This window comes from Amphimedon queenslandica, unplaced genomic scaffold, assembly GCF_000090795.2.
Source record: "Amphimedon queenslandica unplaced genomic scaffold, v1.1 AMPQUscaffold_13316, whole genome shotgun sequence".
NCBI classification, from domain to species: Eukaryota; Metazoa; Porifera; class Demospongiae; order Haplosclerida; family Niphatidae; genus Amphimedon; species Amphimedon queenslandica.
Window position 1 is genome coordinate 27219 of NW_003546448.1, and position 19863 is coordinate 47081.

A 19863-nucleotide genomic window follows, 5' to 3' on the forward strand; every position below is an offset into this window, starting at 1 on the left:
TACTCTTGGAAAGACACAGTAATTGAAATTATAGTGTCACATACATGACAGCATTTTTTATATTGATAGGTACCTATAATGATGAAAGCTGCGTTGTGAATTTGAGCAAGAAGATCACTAGTTGCATTAGCACCATGACTATATCAATCAAGACATGAGGTAAAAGTTTAATAGACATACATGTACAATAAAATGAACATTATTATAATGTATAGTAGAAATATAGAATACTAAACTAATGGAATTTGTTCTTCAGTTTTATCTCTTTTCCTTCTGCATTTTCTTATGCCCACGACAATACCAGCTACTATGAACACCGGAGACCCTAATATTAGTAACAAGAATCCAGACAGAATTATGGCCACCCATAGATTAATGACAAGGATGACATGAAAGTTGCCGATGAGGACCATTGCAATCGTAGCCACCATAGCTACACCAGTCGATGTCGTTAAGTCAATCACTCGAATGTTGTGATGCTCATCGAAGTCTAACAAAAGACTAGCAACGAATCCACCCACCACAGAATTATAGAAGAAAGCATATAGCAGGAACACTGGTACTTTCAGTGGATACACAATTTTAGCTAAAGCATTCGTATTTTTGTTCCTTTCTGTCGCTTCTTCTTTGACTTCCTTGTATTTGACGTTTTGTAATATTTTCTCTGATTTTTCCTTGGCTTCCTCTTTTATTGTCCCTCCTCCCTCGAAAACAGCTTGTGCAAAGTCAGGCTCCTCTAGTAAGCCAATCATATCAATGAACATACCAAGAGAGAAGTTCTGTATCCAATAATAATTAACGATAAAGTATGAGACGACCCCCATAAAGGGAATGAGCCATCCGCCGACTATGACTGCCCAAAGGAAAGGCGATGCTCTGTAAACTCCCCCATTTATTTTGTTACTGCTATTCTCTTGCCATATTTTAACGCCGACAGACATTATGCAGAGCAAATGAACAAATATTTGACCGATCACATGAAAGAGAAAGCGTACGACGACGTGAGTATAACTGCTGTCGTTATTAGTCTTTTCTGTGAGTCCTTGTAGACTACGTATTGTTAGTATCGACATTACCGTACGACCTATGTACACCGAGAGAACAAGATAGAAGCTTCCTACGATGAACATGCTGAAACCGACTCTCCCTTGCTCGTTGGTTGGGCGGAAACTACCTCCTTCTAACAAGTCAAATAGGTCAAGGACTACCAAAGGATATATCAGCAGCTCACCAAGAACAGTCCTAAATAACTCAAACCATTTATTGGCAAAATCTAATGTTTTGCGCGATACACGAAAACGAGAACATTTCCTTTTATTCCCTTCTTCTGTTTCTTTCTCTTTTTCTTCCTCCTCCTCCTTTTCTTCCTCCTCTTCCTCTTCCTCCTTTTCCTCCTCCTCGATCCCACGACACCATCGATAAAACATCTTACAGGTTGTAAACTCATAGAAGTACAAGAAACCATCAATGAGAGCCAATAGTGTGTTGACTGATGCCAGACAGATGTAAATGATGTTGAATGTCATATTTGACGTTACTTGCATGTTAACTAGTGAGAATATTAGCTGAAACACTGTGATTGCCAGCTCTATGAACACCCAGAGGTCTCCGATAATTTTTGGAATGCCAGGTAGAAGAAAGTTTGTCGATATAGCGTTGCCAATTTTGGTACCGCCCCTGAGAGTGGGGGATAGTGGAGTAGCTTCCATTATTGCTGGGTACTGTACAAAACTTGCAGTAGGATCGGATAAGTTTCTGAATATTTTAGTTGTCACAGGAAGGTTCTTGTATTCTTCTTCGCTTTCAATTAAGGAATAGCCTTCAAACCCCTCGGTCATTTTACTGATTTGCTTTATGGTTTTTTTAAGTGCCGTGGTGCTTCTCTTTCGAACAGTTGGTGCCATAGTCTCAAAGCTAGCAGGAAAAATAAAGCATAATTTAATATCATGAAGTACAAATTCATTCCTAACTCATTTACATATTATGCTCTTACCTTTGTGGCTTCTCCTTAGCATTCTTCACTGGTGTTACAGGTTTTCTTTGAGGAGATTTAGACAATCGAATGATTGAACCACTTCTTGACCTTCTTGGTACTGAAAGAGTTAGACTTTTGCTATCATCATCATCATCGTCGTCATCATCATCATCATCAAACTTATCTATACATATAATGAAAGAGGTTAATGTGTTTTGTGTAGTATATCTCTGCTTTACCTCCAAAGGAAATCTTTTGAGTTGGGGTGGCATTTTCATCATCTGTCTCTTCTGCTCCTTCTTCCATCATATAGAATGACTTTTGTTGAAGTATTTCTTTCTTGGAGAGTTTCTTAATCTTTTTGACTGGTAGTGTAGGTGCTTCTGCACCGCTTCCTTGTCCTTCTTCATCTGATTCTCCTTCACTCCTGCCCTTGCTGTCACTATCAGACATTATGCACTGGACTGACTTGCTTTGCTTTCAATATGACTAGTGATCCAGCAAACTACTACAGTTTGGCAGGATTTCCTAATTGTTCTATTAATGTACCATTTTTGTATTATGTGATATTGTTCTTTATAAAAGCCCTTGGGTGTAGTAGAAGGGAAAGCTCAGAAAAATTAAAATAAGACAGAAAGAGGAAATAAGAGAAAGACAAAATAGTTTCCTAGATAGGCAATCTACTACCTTTTAAACATTTTGGCATAGCAATAGAGTAATGATGAATGGTAGTTGCAGAAAGACAATAACAAGGAAAATGCATATCATTATAACATTATTCACTAGCTAAAAGACGAATGTAATGAGTATGTAATGAATATAAGCTGATTACAATTAAAATTAGATTTTTTAGAATTTTTAAATCGCTCAAAAATTTTTGAAATGGCTGTAACTCAAAAAATTGGACTCGGAATCAGCTCAAACTTGCTATACAGCATAAGTACATCAATATGTATCAGAAAATGTAATAAAAATTGGTGGTGATTTCGGAGCCATTTTTTGGAAAAAACCATGGGCTACAGTACAGGGTATTTTTCCAAAATTTGGAGGTTTTTAAAATGTTCATAACTCGAAAAATTAAAATCGAAATCAGCTCAAACTTTCTACACAGCATAAATACATCAGTATGTATCAGAAAATGTAATAAAAATTGGTGGTGATTTCGGAGCCATTTTTTGGAAAAAACCATGGGCTATAGTACAGGGTATTTTTCCAAAATTTGGAGGTTTTAAAAATGTTCATAACTCGAAAAATTAAAATCGAAATCAGCTCAAACTTTCTACACAGCATAAATACATCAGTATGTATCAGAAAATGTAATAAAAATTGGTGGTGATTTTGGAGCCATTTTTTGGAAAAAACCATGGGCTATAGTACAGAGTATTTTTCCAAAATTTGGAGGTTTTTAAAATGTTCATAACTCGAAAAATTAAAATCGAAATCAGCTCAAACTTTCTACACAGCATAAATACATCAGTATGTATCAGAAAATGTAATAAAAATTGATGGTGATTTCGGAGCCATTTTTTGGAAAAAACCATAGGCTATAGTACAGGGTATTTTTCCAAAATTTGGAGGTTTTAAAAATGTTCATAACTCGAAAAATTAAAATCGGAATCAGCTCAAACTTTCTACACAGCATAAGTACATCAGTATGTATCAGAAAATGTAATTAAAATTGGTGATAATTTCGGAGCCATTCTTTGGAAAAAACCATGGGCTATATATAGTACAGGGTATTTCTCCAACATTTGGAGTTTTTTTTAATTGTCATAACTCGAAAAATTGAAGTCGGAATAAGCTCAAACTTTCTACACAGCATAACTACATCAGTATGTATCAGAAAATGTAATAAAAATTGGTGATAATTTTGGAGCCATTTTTTGGAAAAAACCATGGGCTATAGTACAGAGTATTTCTCCAAAATTTGGAGTTTTTTAAAATTGTCATAACTTGAAAAATTGAAGTCGGAATTGGCTCAAACAATAATGACTTTGAAATACTTCTATTTTTCTGATACATTATTACATGTTTTTTGCTGTTTTTTTAATCATAAAATAATTTTTGTTATTATAAAACAAAATGCATAGTAGATAGTTAGAATAATAATAATAATAATAATTAACGTAATTGTGGAGGATGTCTGTATGGTGGGAGTGCATTAGGATGTGAAGGTCCTGATATTTCAACAAAAGGAAATTGTAGAGCTTCGTCCGTTAAACTAACTGTGTCATGTTCGGGTATAGTAGTGAATGTATCATCCAGTCCTTCTGATTCAGTGTTCATGAGAGAATGATAGCCACTGCCTCTTAATCTTTCTGCTAGTATCGTAGGTCTCCTTGAGCGAGAGAGACTCTCTGACTCGTCCAGGAATACTATCGGTTTTCTATTTAATAGGATCTTCTGCTCCTCGTTCAGGATGTAATTTCTTTCCATTCGCCTCCAGCGATAAGTAATGAATACAACTAAACAGAGTACCAGTAGTATGCAAGCTAGTACTACCAATGGGAGTACAACAGCTAGAAAGATCAGTTGTTCTGAGATTGGGTCATCTATTATTCCGATTGTTGGTTGTATTGTCTCATAAGTTCCTACTGATCTATTGCATGTGCCAAAAACTTTTAGGGATCCTATTGGTATGTACGGGTTTATTTGAGTCTTAAATGCATCAGTATAGTTTCTGCTATGATATATGGAATTGACAAAATTATTGAATTCCTTGCAGTCGTCACTTCTAATTGATATATTGGTATAAGAGATTACAACACTTCCACTGGTGAGACTGTAAACGTAAATATCATTTGGATCCGACATCCCAAGTTTTGTAATGAGATCCACTTTAGCTCTAACGTTTTCATTAAAAGTTGTAAAATTCTCATCTACTGACACCTGAATGTAATTTTCGAGTAATAGGCCGTGTCTTGGGTTTACGCTAACAGTTATAATCTCAGATGCAAACCGACCATTACGATCGTATGCCCTTATCTCAATGTTATACCTTGTGATGTAGTGGCCAATAATTTCCGTTGATAAGGGAAGACCAATGATTGCATTTTGATTCATAATCCCAATCCAATTGACTTCACTTTGTAGCCTTAGAGTCAAATTATAGCCATCTTCTATATCATAGAACGTATCATCTGGTATGCTATGACTAAAAACTGTACCCTCTTGGACGAGGAGTGCACCTATTGGATTGAGTAACAGTGGCCTATTGTTGGTGGGGGATGGGGAAGGAGCCTCTGATGACGAAGTAATTGTTGGTGAAAATATTTTTGTACTACTTGGAGAAATTTCTACTAACGAAGTTACTTTAGTAAGACTTGTTGAAAATAGGAATGAAGAATCGAATGAAGGCTCTGTGATGGTGGAGGTTACGTCTAATGTGATACTTGTTGAGCTTTCTTCAATGAATGATGACACTATGACTGAAAGAAGTGTTGATGAAGGACTAATTGACGCAGAAAGTGACATTGATTCTTCAGTGCTTGGTGGCAGAAAAGTGGAAAATTCAGAGCCAGATGTAATTTTACTACTAGTGACAGGTGATGACACTATTGTACTGGTAGACTCAGAAGGAGGAAGACTTCTTGTCATGTCAATTGAAGGTGATTGAAAACTGGTACTCTCACTTACAAATGGCGTAAAAAAACTTTCAGTTATAAACTCAGAAGATGATTCAAATGGTATTTCGCTAGTACTACTAAATAATTCTGAAGTAATACTTGCGAAAGGTGGCCCATGTGTACTGCTAGGTGTAGGAGTCTGTGTAGATGGTGGTGAAGGAACTATACTGCTAATATCCATTGAGAAAGATTCTGTCACTACACTGCTACTCAGATCTCCAAAACTGCTGGAGGGAAATTTATTGGTAGTGCTAGTGCTACTAATGTATATGCTTGTTACAGCAGTAAAAGATTCTCCTATGCTTGGAACAGTAGTAAAAGGTTCTTCTTCTATACTTGAAGTTGGTAGCAGTTCACTAATAATCTCACTGCTACTGCTAAATAGTAAAATCAAGCTAGACTCAAATTCACTACTGCTAGTAATTTCATCACTACTACTGAGCAAAAAGCTTGGCGTTGATGAAAACTCATCGGTTGGACTTGGAATGGGTGTGAAATCTTCACTGGGTGATGCTATAGGTGAAATAAAAGATGACGTTTGTAGAATGCTAGTTGGGTCATCAAACATGATGTCACTGCTGCTAGATGGTTCTATAAAGCTCGGAGTAGGTGATTCAAATGTACCACTACTACTACTAATAGGTGTTTCAAATATAATTTCACTACTACTGCTATCAGGGAATAAAGTTGGAGAAGGAGACTCAAATAGCTCACTAACTGATTCTAGAATAAATGACACACTACTGGTCTCAGGTAGTAATGAGCTTAAAGTAGGAGATTCAAATATCATACTACTACTGGTCTCAGGTAGCAATATGCTTGGAGTAGGAGATTCGAATGGCATACTACTACTGGTCTCAGGTAATAATATGCTTGGAGTAGAATATTCAAATATCATACTACTACTGGTCTCAGGTAGCAATATGCTTGGAGTAGGAGATTCGAATGGCATACTACTACTGGTCTCAGGTAATAATATGCTTGGAGTAGGATATTCAAATATCATACTACTACTGGTCTCAGGTAATAATATGCTTGGAGTAGGATATTCAAATATCATACTACTACTGGTCTCAGGTAATAATATGCTTGGAGTAGGAGATTCAAATATGCTAGTGCTAAATGAATCCATGCTACTGGAAAGTAATTGTGAGGAGGAAAGATAAAAATCACTACTGCTTGTAATAATGCTGGAGGATACTACACTAGTTGGCTCTAGGAGGCTTGAAGTTGGGCTATCAAATATGAATGTACTAGCAGTAATTTCTGTAAAGCTTGACATTATAAAGTCACTGCTACTTGATAAAATTTCTGTAGGAATAGAAAGGGTTGGCTCAGCACTGCTTGGTAATGGATCGGTCATTGAAATTTCTCCTAATGAAGTTGAAGATGGAAAAGGAAAGTCACTGCTAGTTGTCATTATGGGGTCTATAATACTCGAGCTTGAAATGAAATCAGAATATGAAGACATATTCATCATGAGCGAAGAGAACTCATCGCTTATCAATGAACTTGATGAATGGAGGACAGTTGTTGTTGGTGATATGAAGAGGTCAGGAGATGATGACTCTATTATACTCAGCGATGGGAAATCATCGCTTATCAATGAACTTGATGAATGGAGGACAGTTGTTGTTGGTGATATGAAGAGGTCAGGAGATGATGACTCTATTATACTCAGCGATGGGAAATCATCGCTTATCAATGAACTTGATGAATGGAGGACAGTTGTTGTTGGTGATATGAAGAGGTCAGGAGATGATGACTCTATTATACTCAGCGATGGGAAATCATCGCTTATCAATGAACTTGATGAATGGAGGACAGTTGTTGTTGGTGATATGAAGAGGTCAGGAGATGATGACTCTATTATACTCAGTGATGGGGAATCATCACTCGTTGCAATTTCTGAAGTGACAATTAAGATTGGTAGGCTTGTTACTCGACTGGGAAAAGGGACTATAGAAGAAGTCAAGAATGGGATAGACTCTGTCATAAATTCATCACTACTTGTAGTGGGATCATCTGGTGGCACTTGTCTTCTCACTCGTCTTGGCGATACAGCGTCATGATAATTTGCATTAGAACTTGTAATGGACCATGCTTGCAATGCTAGAGTGTTATTGAGTATAGTTGCATTGAGAATCCCTTCCAGCAATTGCACTGCATCTTGTATGATAATTGGATATAAGTTAGAGCCATCACAATGAATGAGGAGTGATAGTGTTATCGTATTAGCCATTGGATTGCCTACTCTGTCCTCTGCTATGATGAATGCCATTGCATTATCATTTTCTGCATAGAGTGTGAGTTGAAGCGGGCACACTGCCAATAACTGACTGACTGATAATATAATTGATATCCTTTCTGTAGGACTCGTACTGATGATATCGCAATTAATATGGACGCTAGCTTGAACAGTAGAAGAACCACTGGGACATTGAAGAGGATACAAAGAGAAGCCCTCACTGCAGAAACTCGTCCAAGGGACTTCATTCCTAAAAGCCTCAATATTAGCGATATTGGATTCATCCATTGCTTGAAGGGAAGAGGATGAAAGAGTAGTTGTTGGTAGTACTTCAATGCTAAAGATCTCTTGACTGGTGACCCAGTCATCTTCATCCAGGTATACATTGACTGATATATAAACTGTATCGATATCCTCCTGTAGTGGTATCCCATAGAATGTTCTTGTCAAGGAGTCAAATGATAGCCAAGGTGGTAAACTCTGCTGATTTTGCCTGGATACCTAGTAAAGAATACTTGAATATAATAATAACATCATAATAGACTTACTTTAATATCACTGATATTTCCATTGTAAGCTCCTCTGGGTATTTCAAATATGAAAATTTTCCCTATGGTTGCTGTAGTGTCTGGTATTTTACGCTGAGTCGGTATTGACAGTAAAATTGCATCTATTTTGTCAGAGTCGGTTGCTTGAAGCGGTGTAGCAAGTAATAGCACTGTAAGTAGCAAACATGCAGATAAATAATAAAAGTGAAGTGGTCTGTGGTACGAATACGAGTGTGTGGTACTGCATTGCTTCGAATGTCTATTTGATGGACGAGGTGTAGAGTTGCTTTTCATTACAGATTGTGTATCTGATGCTCCTAAAGTTACAGGACTGGTTTGAATTTCTCCAGCTGTTTCTGCAGCATACTGCCTGTTCCAATCATTGCTAGTGCTGCAATATTCAGTAGATGCACTGGAAAGACTGCTGGAACTCACTAACAGAATGGAAAAGGTCATTAGTAGCTGGGAAGGCACAATGTACTTACTTACTCTTCGTTCCTGCAAGCAAACAACTGAGCTACGCGTAATCAGCTACGCCCCTTTTTGCAGAGACAACAAGGTGTGTTGCTAAGTAACACTGTTATTCATTGGCCCACACATAGCTGTGCGTCAAATTATGAATAATGTATGAAAAACTTGCAAGCTATGCTTGCAATGAGGTTTTGTGGACTGCGTTACTGCAAAAAATACAACTAGGTAATATCTGTGATAGAGGTATAGAAGCTAGGTAGCTCGCGAGCAAAAATTTAGCTCTCTGTCAGATGGTCACACCCATTTAATTAGTTAAGCTTCCTGCCTGATCACGTGACTGTAATGCAAACAGATTGCATTTATTACTGTGGTGATCTTCTGTTGTGTAGTGTTCTTTTTTGATTTATTGTACAAGAGATAAATCATTCCTTCAGGAGAAATAGAATAATGGAGTCGTCTGATAAAAACTGTACTGATAATCAAGAAAAAGAATACAAGAATGATAATAATGATGATGATGATGTTCATCATATGGAAGGAGTCAATGAAACAACATGTCTGCCATTGGAACAGGACTCAGAGGAGATGAAGGAAGCAGAGAAGGCTGATAGTGCAAAAGACACTGATGTTACTAACAATTCAAATAGTTCAGTACAAGGTGAACAAGTACTGTGTATGTTGAATCTTATGCCAAGGAAGAGGATCAGAGAAGAGAGTCAAGACACTGATGTACTGGAGGAGTGGAAAGCAAAGCAAGTAAAAGAAGACATAGGCCAGACAGGTGTGATAGATTATTTAGTCATATGATGATAATAATAATAATAATAATTGGTATTAATAGAGGGTTCTAATGTGACTCCACCTCCAGCGGTCTCCGCCTCTCCGTCTAAAGAATCCAATACCCATCCCTCTTCACTATCACAACTCTTTAAAAAAGGTTTTCACAAACGCATAGCGCCTATTACATTATCTGTATGCTAATGATAATATATGCATGGAGTGGGAATTACATGTAGTACACTGCAGGTTGTATTGTGTTTATTGCTTACATGCTACATGTACATCTAGTTTCTTTTAAGTTTTTTTTGTGACAAAAATTTCGGTACTTTTAATGTGATATAATTATGATGGATGTGTATGCGCATTATGATGATGTTTTTTTTGGTACAGATCCAGATTTCGTTTTATCTTTATTGTCAAAAGCTGTATCAATGGACTCTTTATCACTTCTCCTTAAGACTGAGCACCAGAATAATGCAGCCCAGCTCAAGAATCTAAAGGAAAAAGTTGAAAGTAAGTATGTCAGGCTCACAGTATATAGCTCAGAACTAAAGTGGTTTTAGTCATGCCTGTGGGCCGTGGGTCATTTAAAATATTTAATTCTTAGATCTGAAAACTTCCCTTGTACAAATTATGTAGAAAGTTTCAGTCAATTACAAGGTTATGAGCAAATGAAAAAATGCCTATTGTTACATTGTTAATACATATCAGTGCCATTTACTGAATTACTATGAGCATTTGGATACTTCCTATTGTAGACTAGTCTATTATCTAGAGTACATGATAAAGAGGGCATACTCTTTGTATTGTGTACACACATACACAACCTTTATTTCCTTTCTCTCCTTCCCTTCTTTTATACAGAGGCTCATAGTGTGCTAAGTCAATGTGCTGGTCGTAGAGAGTTTTTGCTGAAATCAGTTGATGAGGTGACTAAAGATATACAAGCAAAGCGATCGCAACTTGCTGCAACCAGAGAAGAACTCCGTGAGATGAGCATGCACGAAGGCCAAGTCAAGCAAAAACGAGACTTGGCCTCACAAAAGTGTTTGGATCTTCGGAAGAAAGTCCGCGCTTGCCGTGATACTGTGCAGCAGCTGCAGGGCTTGTACGGGAAGAAGAGAAAGAGCAGCGAAAAGACCTTTAAGACTCGTACAGTGGAGACATGATCCATCTACTATCAGACATATGATGAGAGTTAACCAATTATTATTATTTTTGTCCAATAAAATCAGTTTTATTAAAAGGATGCATGCATTCTCTATGTGTGGGTAGTGCTCGGTAAATTAAGCATCGATAGTATATATAGTCCAGTGGCTTCCTTTTTTTAAAGGTGAAGCATAAGTTCGAGACAAGAACAAAACTCAAAGGGAATGGCAGAAGCTAAGATAGCAGCTCATCAAGCTGCTCTTAGTAAGAGCGCCGTCATAAAGGAAGGCTATCTTGTCAAAAAGGTGAGAGAAAATACCTCAGGTCCCCAACCTACTCCTTCAAACCATGTTTTCAGGGTCACATAAGACACAACTGGAGAACAAGATGGTTCATACTCAACAAGACTTCACTTATCTACTACAAGAATAGAGAGGTAAGCTAAATTTTGTGAAAGGAGTGGTCTAAACTCAGTCAGACAGTTTTACCATACATATAGTGTCAAAAAAGACACCCTTTTCTGATACATAGATTAAATCTATCTTACAAATTAGCTCCTCTACTGTGTTCCTTACAAGAATTACAGTTTGTATGATTTTAATTATCATTATTTTATAGTATACCCTTTAAAGCTTCATCACTGTATTATTCACCCATTCACCTTATAAGGAGGATGAACAATGTATTGACTAATTCTTTAATTATTATAGGATTCACATCCCAAGGGACACATTACTCTAATTGGAGCAGCTCTGGATTGCCCGACATTTAGTAAAGTCAAAAAAAGAGTAAGTACACTGACTGAGGCCTCTTTATTGACATGCATAGCAAGTACCTATCTCCTATTATACTGTAGTTATGTGTCATAACAATCATTATCATAATGTCTCCAAATAACGGAAACTGCTTGTATCAAAGTGTTGGTGGTATAATATTATTAATCAAAATATCAGTTTGCTTTATGCTTTAGTCACCAAAACTATAAGTGTTAGATTGCAATCACATTGATTAGCTGTGTATCAGATATCAATAGTGATATAAGGGACTATATTTTCATATACCTTCTGGTACTGTTATAATGATTGTTTTATGATAAAGTAAAAGTATTGACTTTAAAAAAGCAAACAATCTTAAACAAACACTAATATGTAAATAAATAGCGAATATATTGATAGTTTGTATGCTGATTACGAAGAGCACTGGAAACAGCAATATGGTTTACGTGCAATAGTTTGGGTTTTGGTCTTGCTTTACATTCTACACCTGAAGCTTACTTGCAATGTTTTTACTTTCAGTGGCTACTCAAGCTAACAACCGCCGAAGGAAAGGAGTACATGATCGAAGCACCTGATCAAATCTCAAGGAGCGAGTGGCAGCTGGCAATAGAGGAAAGAATAAGAAGGCTTGACCCATCAAAGGTGAGTCTTTACTGAGAGCTAGTGTGTGTGTGTGTGCTTCTGGTTTGTGTCTAATTCAATGTTTTCAAAACTAAAGTAATTAAATTATACAAAACATCTTAATAGTTTAACTGCACGCATATATGTAGCATAAGTGTTTTGGCATTAGTTACTTTTACTGATAATAATCAGTTTGATTTACCGAGTCAGATAGCTTGTATCTTGTTTCCATAGCTGGAGGAAAGTAAACGTTTATCGACCTTTGAAAGGGGCAGGATTACCCTAAGACGATCGTTCTCCAAGTCACAAAATGACGAAGAGATATCCAAACAAAGGTATACATTTAGCTACCAACAGCTTTATAATATTTAAAGATATTTTACATGGTAGAATTTTTTAGTTCGTTTATATTAATTTTTTTGTTCCTTTAGGGACATTGTTCAAGCAATGCAAGACCCATCAGCTGGTGTTTGCTTGAGCGAGATAAAACGAGGAAGACATATTGATAAATATTTCAATGGTAAGGATTAAATCAAAAAGAACTACAGAGAAATAGAGAGAGATTATATTGAGTGGCATTGAAAAGGAAATATGGCTATATGGTAGTATAATTATCATTATAGGTAAAGATGCTATTGATTGGATTATTTCGTGGTTTTTTGCTCGTGACAGAGAAGAAGCCATTTCACTAGCTGGTGATATGCTTAGGAATGGCTTCTTTCATGCAATAGAGGAAGAAGGAGAAGGACGAAGGAAGTTCCATCAAAGCACTATTGCAGCTGACAAAGGAAAATTCTCCGTATTTCAAGACTTGGAGAGTGCAAGATATATATTTGTAAGTACAAGACATATCATCAAAGTATTGTGTGAGAGATAAAGCTGATAAATTTAAAAAGGCATTCCTTCATAATAGTAAAGGAGTATACAGTTATTGTATTGGCAAGTGTTGGTGTGTTTTAGCTCCAGCACAATCAGGATTGTATTAACTATTAGTTGATTTTGCATGGTCCTGTTTTGTTGTGTAGGTCTCCTTTAATCCAGTTCAAAAGGTTAAACTGTTTACTGCTAGTGATGATGGTGGAGAAGCTACTGATGATGACGCCTTCTGGATGGCAGCCAGTGACTCATTTCTACCAGATGCTACTAAAAACAGAAGTGTTTCTATGGTAATACCTTATAAATAACAAAATAAAAATAATAAATAATAGCAATAAAAACTGGGATTTTAAATGAAATAATTATACTGCTAGCATTAACACTGTTTAATAATGATAGTAGTTGTATTTGAATTTAGAGATGCACCAAAATGGCTTTTTGTCAATATTACAATAATCAATAAAATGACTAGGAAAGAATTCTCCCCTTTTATAATTTTTTCTCATACATATACATGTTTTTATGTTGTGTAGAAAGTTTGAGCTAATTTTAATCAAATTTAATTTTTTGGGGAATTTTTAAAGTTGCTAAAAAATTATACTAAAGTCCCTGTACTATAGTACAGGAATTTTAGTCAAATTTTGGCAAAAATGTCAAGGAAAGAATTCTTTATTTTTATAATTTGTTTTGATGCATATACATTTACTTATGTTTTGTAGAAAGTTTAAATTGATTTTGATCAAGTTTGAATTTTTTATGAATTTTTAAAGTTGCTCAAAAGTTAGGCAAAGTCCTTGTACTATATATAGTACAGGAATTTTGGTCAAATTTCATCAAAAATGACTACAAGAGAATTTTCCATTTTTATAATTTTTTCTGATAGATATTATGTATTTATGCTGCATGGAAGCTATGAGTTGGCTTCGATCAAATTTAATTTTTTATGAATTTTTATTTGAAACTCAAAAATTTTGCCTATAATGACTAGGAGAGAATTCTCCATTCTAATAATAATTTTTTGATACATATACATGTACTTATGTTGTGTAGAAAGTTTGAACTGATTACTGATTCCAATCAAGTTTGAATTTTTTATGAATCTATAAATTTTGGACAGAGACCATGGGCTAACAGGGCATTTTGTCAAAAATGGCTAGGAAAGAATTCTCCATTATAATACATCCTGATTAAATGTAAAGTGTGAATGGCTATGTTTACCAATACTTGACATGTTTTTCTATCACAGGATTCAACAGACTCCTTACCTGGGGATAAAGATGATAAAATTATCAGGCAAGGCTTTCTTCTCAAAAGGGTTAGTCTGTGCCATAAAAGCTGTCTCCTTCAGATCTAAAATATTTACTGTTTATCATTTTAAGTTTGATAAACAATAAGCTGCTTTTGTTCCTATGAACAGTGACTGTGATATCAATAATGATATTTTATTCACTGAAAGCTATTCCAGCAAATAAACTACTAGAATGCAAATTTTCAGCATCTTATGCACTTCAAGGTGATAACAAAGTGCAAGCGTAATCTCGTGTGCAAAGGAAGCTGTAAAATTTTTAGCTAACCAGATAACTTAAGTGTACCATATAATGTTTAAAAAAGGAAATAAAATGTTATTATTAGATAATTGTGCATGTCCTTCTTCACATCCTTGCAGGGTCATGTGAGAAAAACATGGAAGATTAGAAGATTTGTCCTCAGAGAGAAATCTACATATCTTTGCTATTACAAGACAGAAACGGTAACAATTAAACATTGATATGCTTACATGCGAAAATCGCACACTCTTTTTAGATACAAAATGATCCACAGGGAGCTATCCCATTACCAGGCTCCACTGTTTCAATAATTACTGATGACATAGAATCTTCATCATCATCTATAGAATATTCCACATCTCCTCTTACAGGATCGGCATCTTCAAAGAGCGGATCTTCACCAGTAAAGCAGAGTATAGAGAAGAGACCTTATTTATTCTGCGTGCTAACCCAGTCTGGTGTTAAGTATTTCATTCAGGCAGCATCAGAGAAAGAGAGGTCAGACTGGGTTAATGACATTGAATATCACATTAAAAGAGTAACACTAACTGGATTATATTGATGTCACCTTTTTATTATCATTTATGTGCCTTCTCAATTTAACTTAACTCATTGTTGACTGCATTGATTTTATGGACATTCATTAATTAAACAGTTAAAAATAAATGAAAAAATAATGTTTAGTAGTAATAATAGTTATTTTAAATACTATGCCGGATGTTAGTGTAATTAAAATGTACATATTTCAATAGCTAGTGTTTTATGCAAGTCTCAAGCGACCTCAATCTGCAGTTGCATGCTCTGACCAAAACTTCTTCCTCTGCCTTGCTTTGGCCAATACATCAGATGCAACAGAAATACTGGAAGCAACAGAGATTGAGCTAACAGAGTAACTATCCTGCTCCTTGTGGTGACTTAGATGAGAGGGTATATTTGTATTGGAGGGAATGGATTGACGGGATTTGTACTGATTTAGAGCAGAGAGGCAGAGATTGCAATTGCTAGAACTTGATTTCGCAATCCCGTGTGTCATAAAGTGAGTCGGTTTCAACGATGAAGAGGGGCCAGTGTAATGACACGTATTACATGCAGTGCAGGATTGACGAGGAGTAAGCGGAGGAAGAGGGTGAGAAACTGCTGCTGAGTCAAGAGGGCCATTGTAATCACATATATGACATGAGATTGACGGCTTAGCAGCGTTAGTATCAGTGTTAAGATCAGAGTCAAGATCAATGTTAGGATTCTGTGAATAAATATCAGTGTGTAACTCTATAGGGACATTGCTGTCTGAAGGTGCTGCTGCTGGAACGTCACGAGGAATATTCCTTTTAGCAGGCGACTGATGCAACAGTGTAGGTGATCTATAATGTGATGGAGGAGAGAGAGGAGAAGGATTAAATGAAGAGAGAGAAGAGGGAGGGGTTAGATGTGGTCTTGAATACACTAAAGGTGTTGATTGTGGATAAAGGGGTTGAGTGGTAGTCCTTCCAGGAACTGGTGGCTTCATTGGACCATTCTTAGTGTAAGGATTCAGTCTAGTGTAAACAGTAGTGGGTTTAGGGACAGAGGAGTAGGCAAGAACTGGTCTTGTACTTTTTTGTGGTATTTTATGATCCTTAGTTTTCTTTTTTGTCTTCAAAATAGGAGACGCACCGTGTGCATTAGCAGTAGGAGGAGGAGGAGGAGGTTTGGGTGATGGAGTTGGTGTAGTATGACAATGAATGCAATGGGAGGATGGGGTAACAGGATCATCAGTACTGGATGCCAGTAGAGTACCATGATGCTGTAGAGTATTATGATGCTGTGGTGTGCATATACAATCATGTGTACTAATACCAGGCCTATCAGTTTCATCAGAGACACTCTCAAGCTCTGAACCTTCTTCTTCATTATTATTATTATTGGTGCTAGCGTGATTATACATTGAATCTGGTGAGTCGCTGACTCGTCCCGACTGGCTATCTTCATCTTCTTCTAAGAATACAAGGTGGTTACGATGAGAGCTGTCTCCTCTAATTTTATATTCCTCAGCTTTCTTTCTTAACTCCAAAACCTACAAGACACAATGAAATAATAATAAACATAATTATCGTACATACATGTACACATACCTGATTGTACCATGAAGAATCTGATTCATTTGACTGTGATACTGGAATGAATGTCACCTCATCATCATTTGTGCTGGTAGTTGGTGGTTTTCTTCGTGATGAAGGCTGTATCAAACAAAAAGACACACATTACATGACACATACATATGTACATGAATCAATCCTAATCATAAAAATTGTGAAAAGCAACCAAACTCACATTGATGTATAGATCAGGTTTTGGTGCTCCTAGCCATGATCCTTTGGTATACTGGCACTGAACAGGAGAAATGAAATTAGATGAGTACTCTGTCGCATGAGAAGGCCTACATAAAAAATAGCATGCATGTAAAAAACTGATTAAAAATAAGATGAAGCTTAAGGATCCTCAATTTTCTGATACATATTGACATCTTTATTGTATGTAGAAAGCTTGTTCTTATTCCAACAAATATTTTGCGAGTTATGAGGATTAAAAAAAACAAACCAATTTTTGAAAAAAAGCAAAGGCTATAGCCCATGGTTTTTTCCAAAAAACAGCTCCAAAATCACCCCAAATTTTTATTACATTTTCTGATACATATCGATGTCCTCATGCTATGTAGAAAGTTTGAGCTAATTCCGACAAATATTTTTTGAGTTATAAGCATATAAAATTTTTACAGGGCATAAGAAATACCATTAGCATGACTTGTGTGTACTATTAATGAATGCATGTGACTTATTTGTACAATTAATAATATGCATGCATGTACAACCTGCTGGGGCTCTTGTTTATGTGAGTTGTTTGCTTCTGTTGTCCTGATGAGTCATCCTTCGAGCCATATATCACTTCTATAATGAGAGCAGAGTCATTGAAAAGATTAAATTATGCATACCTTTTATTGGGACATCCTCTCTATAACTCATACCAGAGGCGCTAATTGGAATATCTTCACTCTTACTTGGTCTGTATTTAGGATCAAACTGTGCCCTATACTCAGTTACAAGAGGGTAACTTGGACTTAATGCGTGCTCTCCTCCTCTTCCTTTATGTTTCTCTTTGGTCTTCTTTACAGGAGCTGGGTCAATGACAGGAGGTTCCTTGTAGTTCTTAGGAGGTCCTGTATCAATCATTTTGATTGTGTGCCCGTCTTGATGAGTTTTAACTTTCTTTCCTTTTTTACTAGTAGCTATTGATTCAACAGGTTGACAGGGTTTAGTACCATCGTGCAGTGTAGGGCCTTCATGTAAAGCTGGTTTCTGAGGGTCTCCTTTGTTATTAGTCGGCTTTGTAGGTTTTCCCTCAGTTCCTGTAACTTTTAATTTCTCTAGGGCAGGATGCTTCTCCTTACTCTTATCTCCTCCTTCCAGAGAATTGCTGTCTTTGAGGATCCTCCTTTGTTTCGTTTCTCCTTGTTTCTTAGGTTTTTCCTGAAGGAGAGCAGTAGGAGGGACCTTGTTTTCCTTTGCTGCAGTAGCGGCAGCCATTACGGGAGACACTCCTTCCATTTGTGATGGCTTCCAAGCATACTGATATTGATACTCAGTTGCAGGATATAAATCGGCTCTTCGGTATCCAACTTTATACCTCATGGCCAATGAACCAGACTCTTCCTCCTAAACAATGTGAATTATACATTTATGTCTTGCATAAATCCATGTACATGTACATATACTTTTGCTTCTAGGAATAGTAGACAGTAATCAACACATGAATGCTTAATATGCACGTGTCATGTAGTCATGTACTGTACAAGAACAATGAAGCCTGCATGCAAAACCATCTTTTAATTTGGCATCAGTACCAGTTGAATTGTATATTTCATTGACCTTTGGGAATAAGAATAGACACACATGTACATGCACAATACTGAGGCCAAGATGTAGTACTGATTGGCCCAGCCTCTAATGAAGCCACATAATTTTGAGGTAGTGGTTAGTGATAATTGTAGCAGCTGTTCATATCTGTTCTAGGCCGACCTCTAGACCTCTAGTGTAGTACATGATGCAACCAAGAGTACGCTGCTATGACAGTAGTACTATAAAATGCTATACATTACAGTGGTATGATCCTTTAACAAAGCATAATCTAAACTATCAGGGAAAATTATAAAAATGGAGAATTATCTCCTTTTCATTTTTCGTGAAATTTGGTCAAAGTCTCTGTACTATAGTACATGGACTTTGGCCTGATTTTGGAGCAACTTTAAAAATTCATAAAAAATCCAAGTGCGATTGGAATCAACTCAAACTTTCTACACAACATACATATGCAAGTACATGTATATGTATCAGGAAAAATTATTAAATGGAGAAATCTCTTTGGCAAAATTTGGCCATTGTCATTGCAATGAACAGTACATGTAATGTACATGTAAATGGATAAAAATTAAAAATATAAAGGATGTCAATTTGTAGTTGTAGTGTGCAAAACAAAAATAATAATTTAACCATGCAGGTGAGTATTTGGTATTCCTTTGGTAATCAGAGACCAGAAAATTGCTCAGCAAAGGTATGTAGCAATGCAAATGGAGACTGATTTGGGAACAAGTTCAAGGAACTTGTATTGGATGTGAATGTGATTAAATAAACATTGATTCTTGGAAAAATGATACACCCACACATATATAATTTTTGGCATGCAAACTGCAAGGTAATCAATTATTACAACTACCATTTTAATGTAACTATTACGTATAATAATAATAATAATAATAATAATAATAATCACATACTTTTATTTCATGGTCCGTAACACGAGTTCTTTTCTCAGCATGTCCTTCTTCTTTTCTTTTACGAAGGATAGGTGGTTCCATAGCAGTAACTTGACGAGAAGAGCCCCTCCCAGCAGCAGGAGTCTCAAAAAACTATGTAAACAAAAACAATAAAATAAATAATTATTATTTATTACTCTAATTTTCTATAAAAGTTTAATAAAAACTTACAAGCGACTGAGGTTTGTCCGTCATGATGGCTGAAAAATATAACTAAAGCATAAAAACAAGGTCCCTCTGTAATATTCTGATGTACACTACTTCAAAAGTTTTGTGGTAGCTGCCATTATTCAAATTTTAAAGTGGGCGTGGAATTTTGCTACCGTATTAGTTTTAGATACAACGGCCATTTCTAATTGAAAGAGTCAGTAAAATTTTAAATTTTGAGTGGGCGTATTAA

At 36.1% G+C, this 19863-nt stretch overlaps 3 protein-coding genes across 4 annotated transcripts; 1 reads left to right on the forward strand and 2 right to left on the reverse strand.

Annotated features, from left to right (window-relative positions):
• Positions 1-4027: 4027 nt before the first annotated feature.
• LOC105313347 (dystroglycan-like) lies at positions 4028-9033 on the reverse strand. 2 transcript variants are annotated; one of them, XM_019998487.1, is made up of 3 exons: positions 8887-9033; positions 8398-8831; positions 4028-8350 (listed from the first exon to the last, which is right to left on the reverse strand). In XM_019998487.1, coding segments are annotated over exons 1-3 (4689 nt in total). In that variant the 5' UTR covers positions 8888-9033; the 3' UTR covers positions 4028-4096. The 2 variants fall into 2 exon arrangements, with proteins under 2 accessions (XP_019854046.1, XP_011404997.2); XM_011406695.2 differs by having other exon boundaries at positions 8883-9033.
• A 164-nt stretch (positions 9034-9197) lies between these two features.
• LOC100639031 (pleckstrin-2-like) lies at positions 9198-15253 on the forward strand. Its single transcript, XM_019998493.1, has 14 exons — positions 9198-9649; positions 9710-9805; positions 10039-10161; positions 10513-11102; positions 11156-11233; positions 11508-11585; positions 12093-12215; positions 12429-12529; positions 12626-12714; positions 12818-13029; positions 13220-13360; positions 14317-14385; positions 14737-14820; positions 14874-15253. Exons 4-14 carry the CDS (start codon positions 11022-11024, stop codon positions 15177-15179), a joined length of 1362 nt encoding a protein of 453 aa, XP_019854052.1. The 5' UTR covers positions 9198-9649; positions 9710-9805; positions 10039-10161; positions 10513-11021; the 3' UTR covers positions 15180-15253.
• Positions 15254-15275: 22 nt separating this feature from the next.
• Positions 15276-19769, reverse strand: LOC105313348 (flocculation protein FLO11-like). The gene is made up of 7 exons (XM_019998489.1): positions 19635-19769; positions 19425-19556; positions 17586-18306; positions 17466-17541; positions 16928-17033; positions 16729-16833; positions 15276-16670 (listed from the first exon to the last, which is right to left on the reverse strand). The coding sequence occupies exons 1-7, from the start codon at positions 19656-19658 to the stop codon at positions 15399-15401; spliced, it is 2436 nt and encodes an 811-aa protein (XP_019854048.1). The 5' UTR covers positions 19659-19769; the 3' UTR covers positions 15276-15398.
• Positions 19770-19863: the final 94 nt, after the last annotated feature.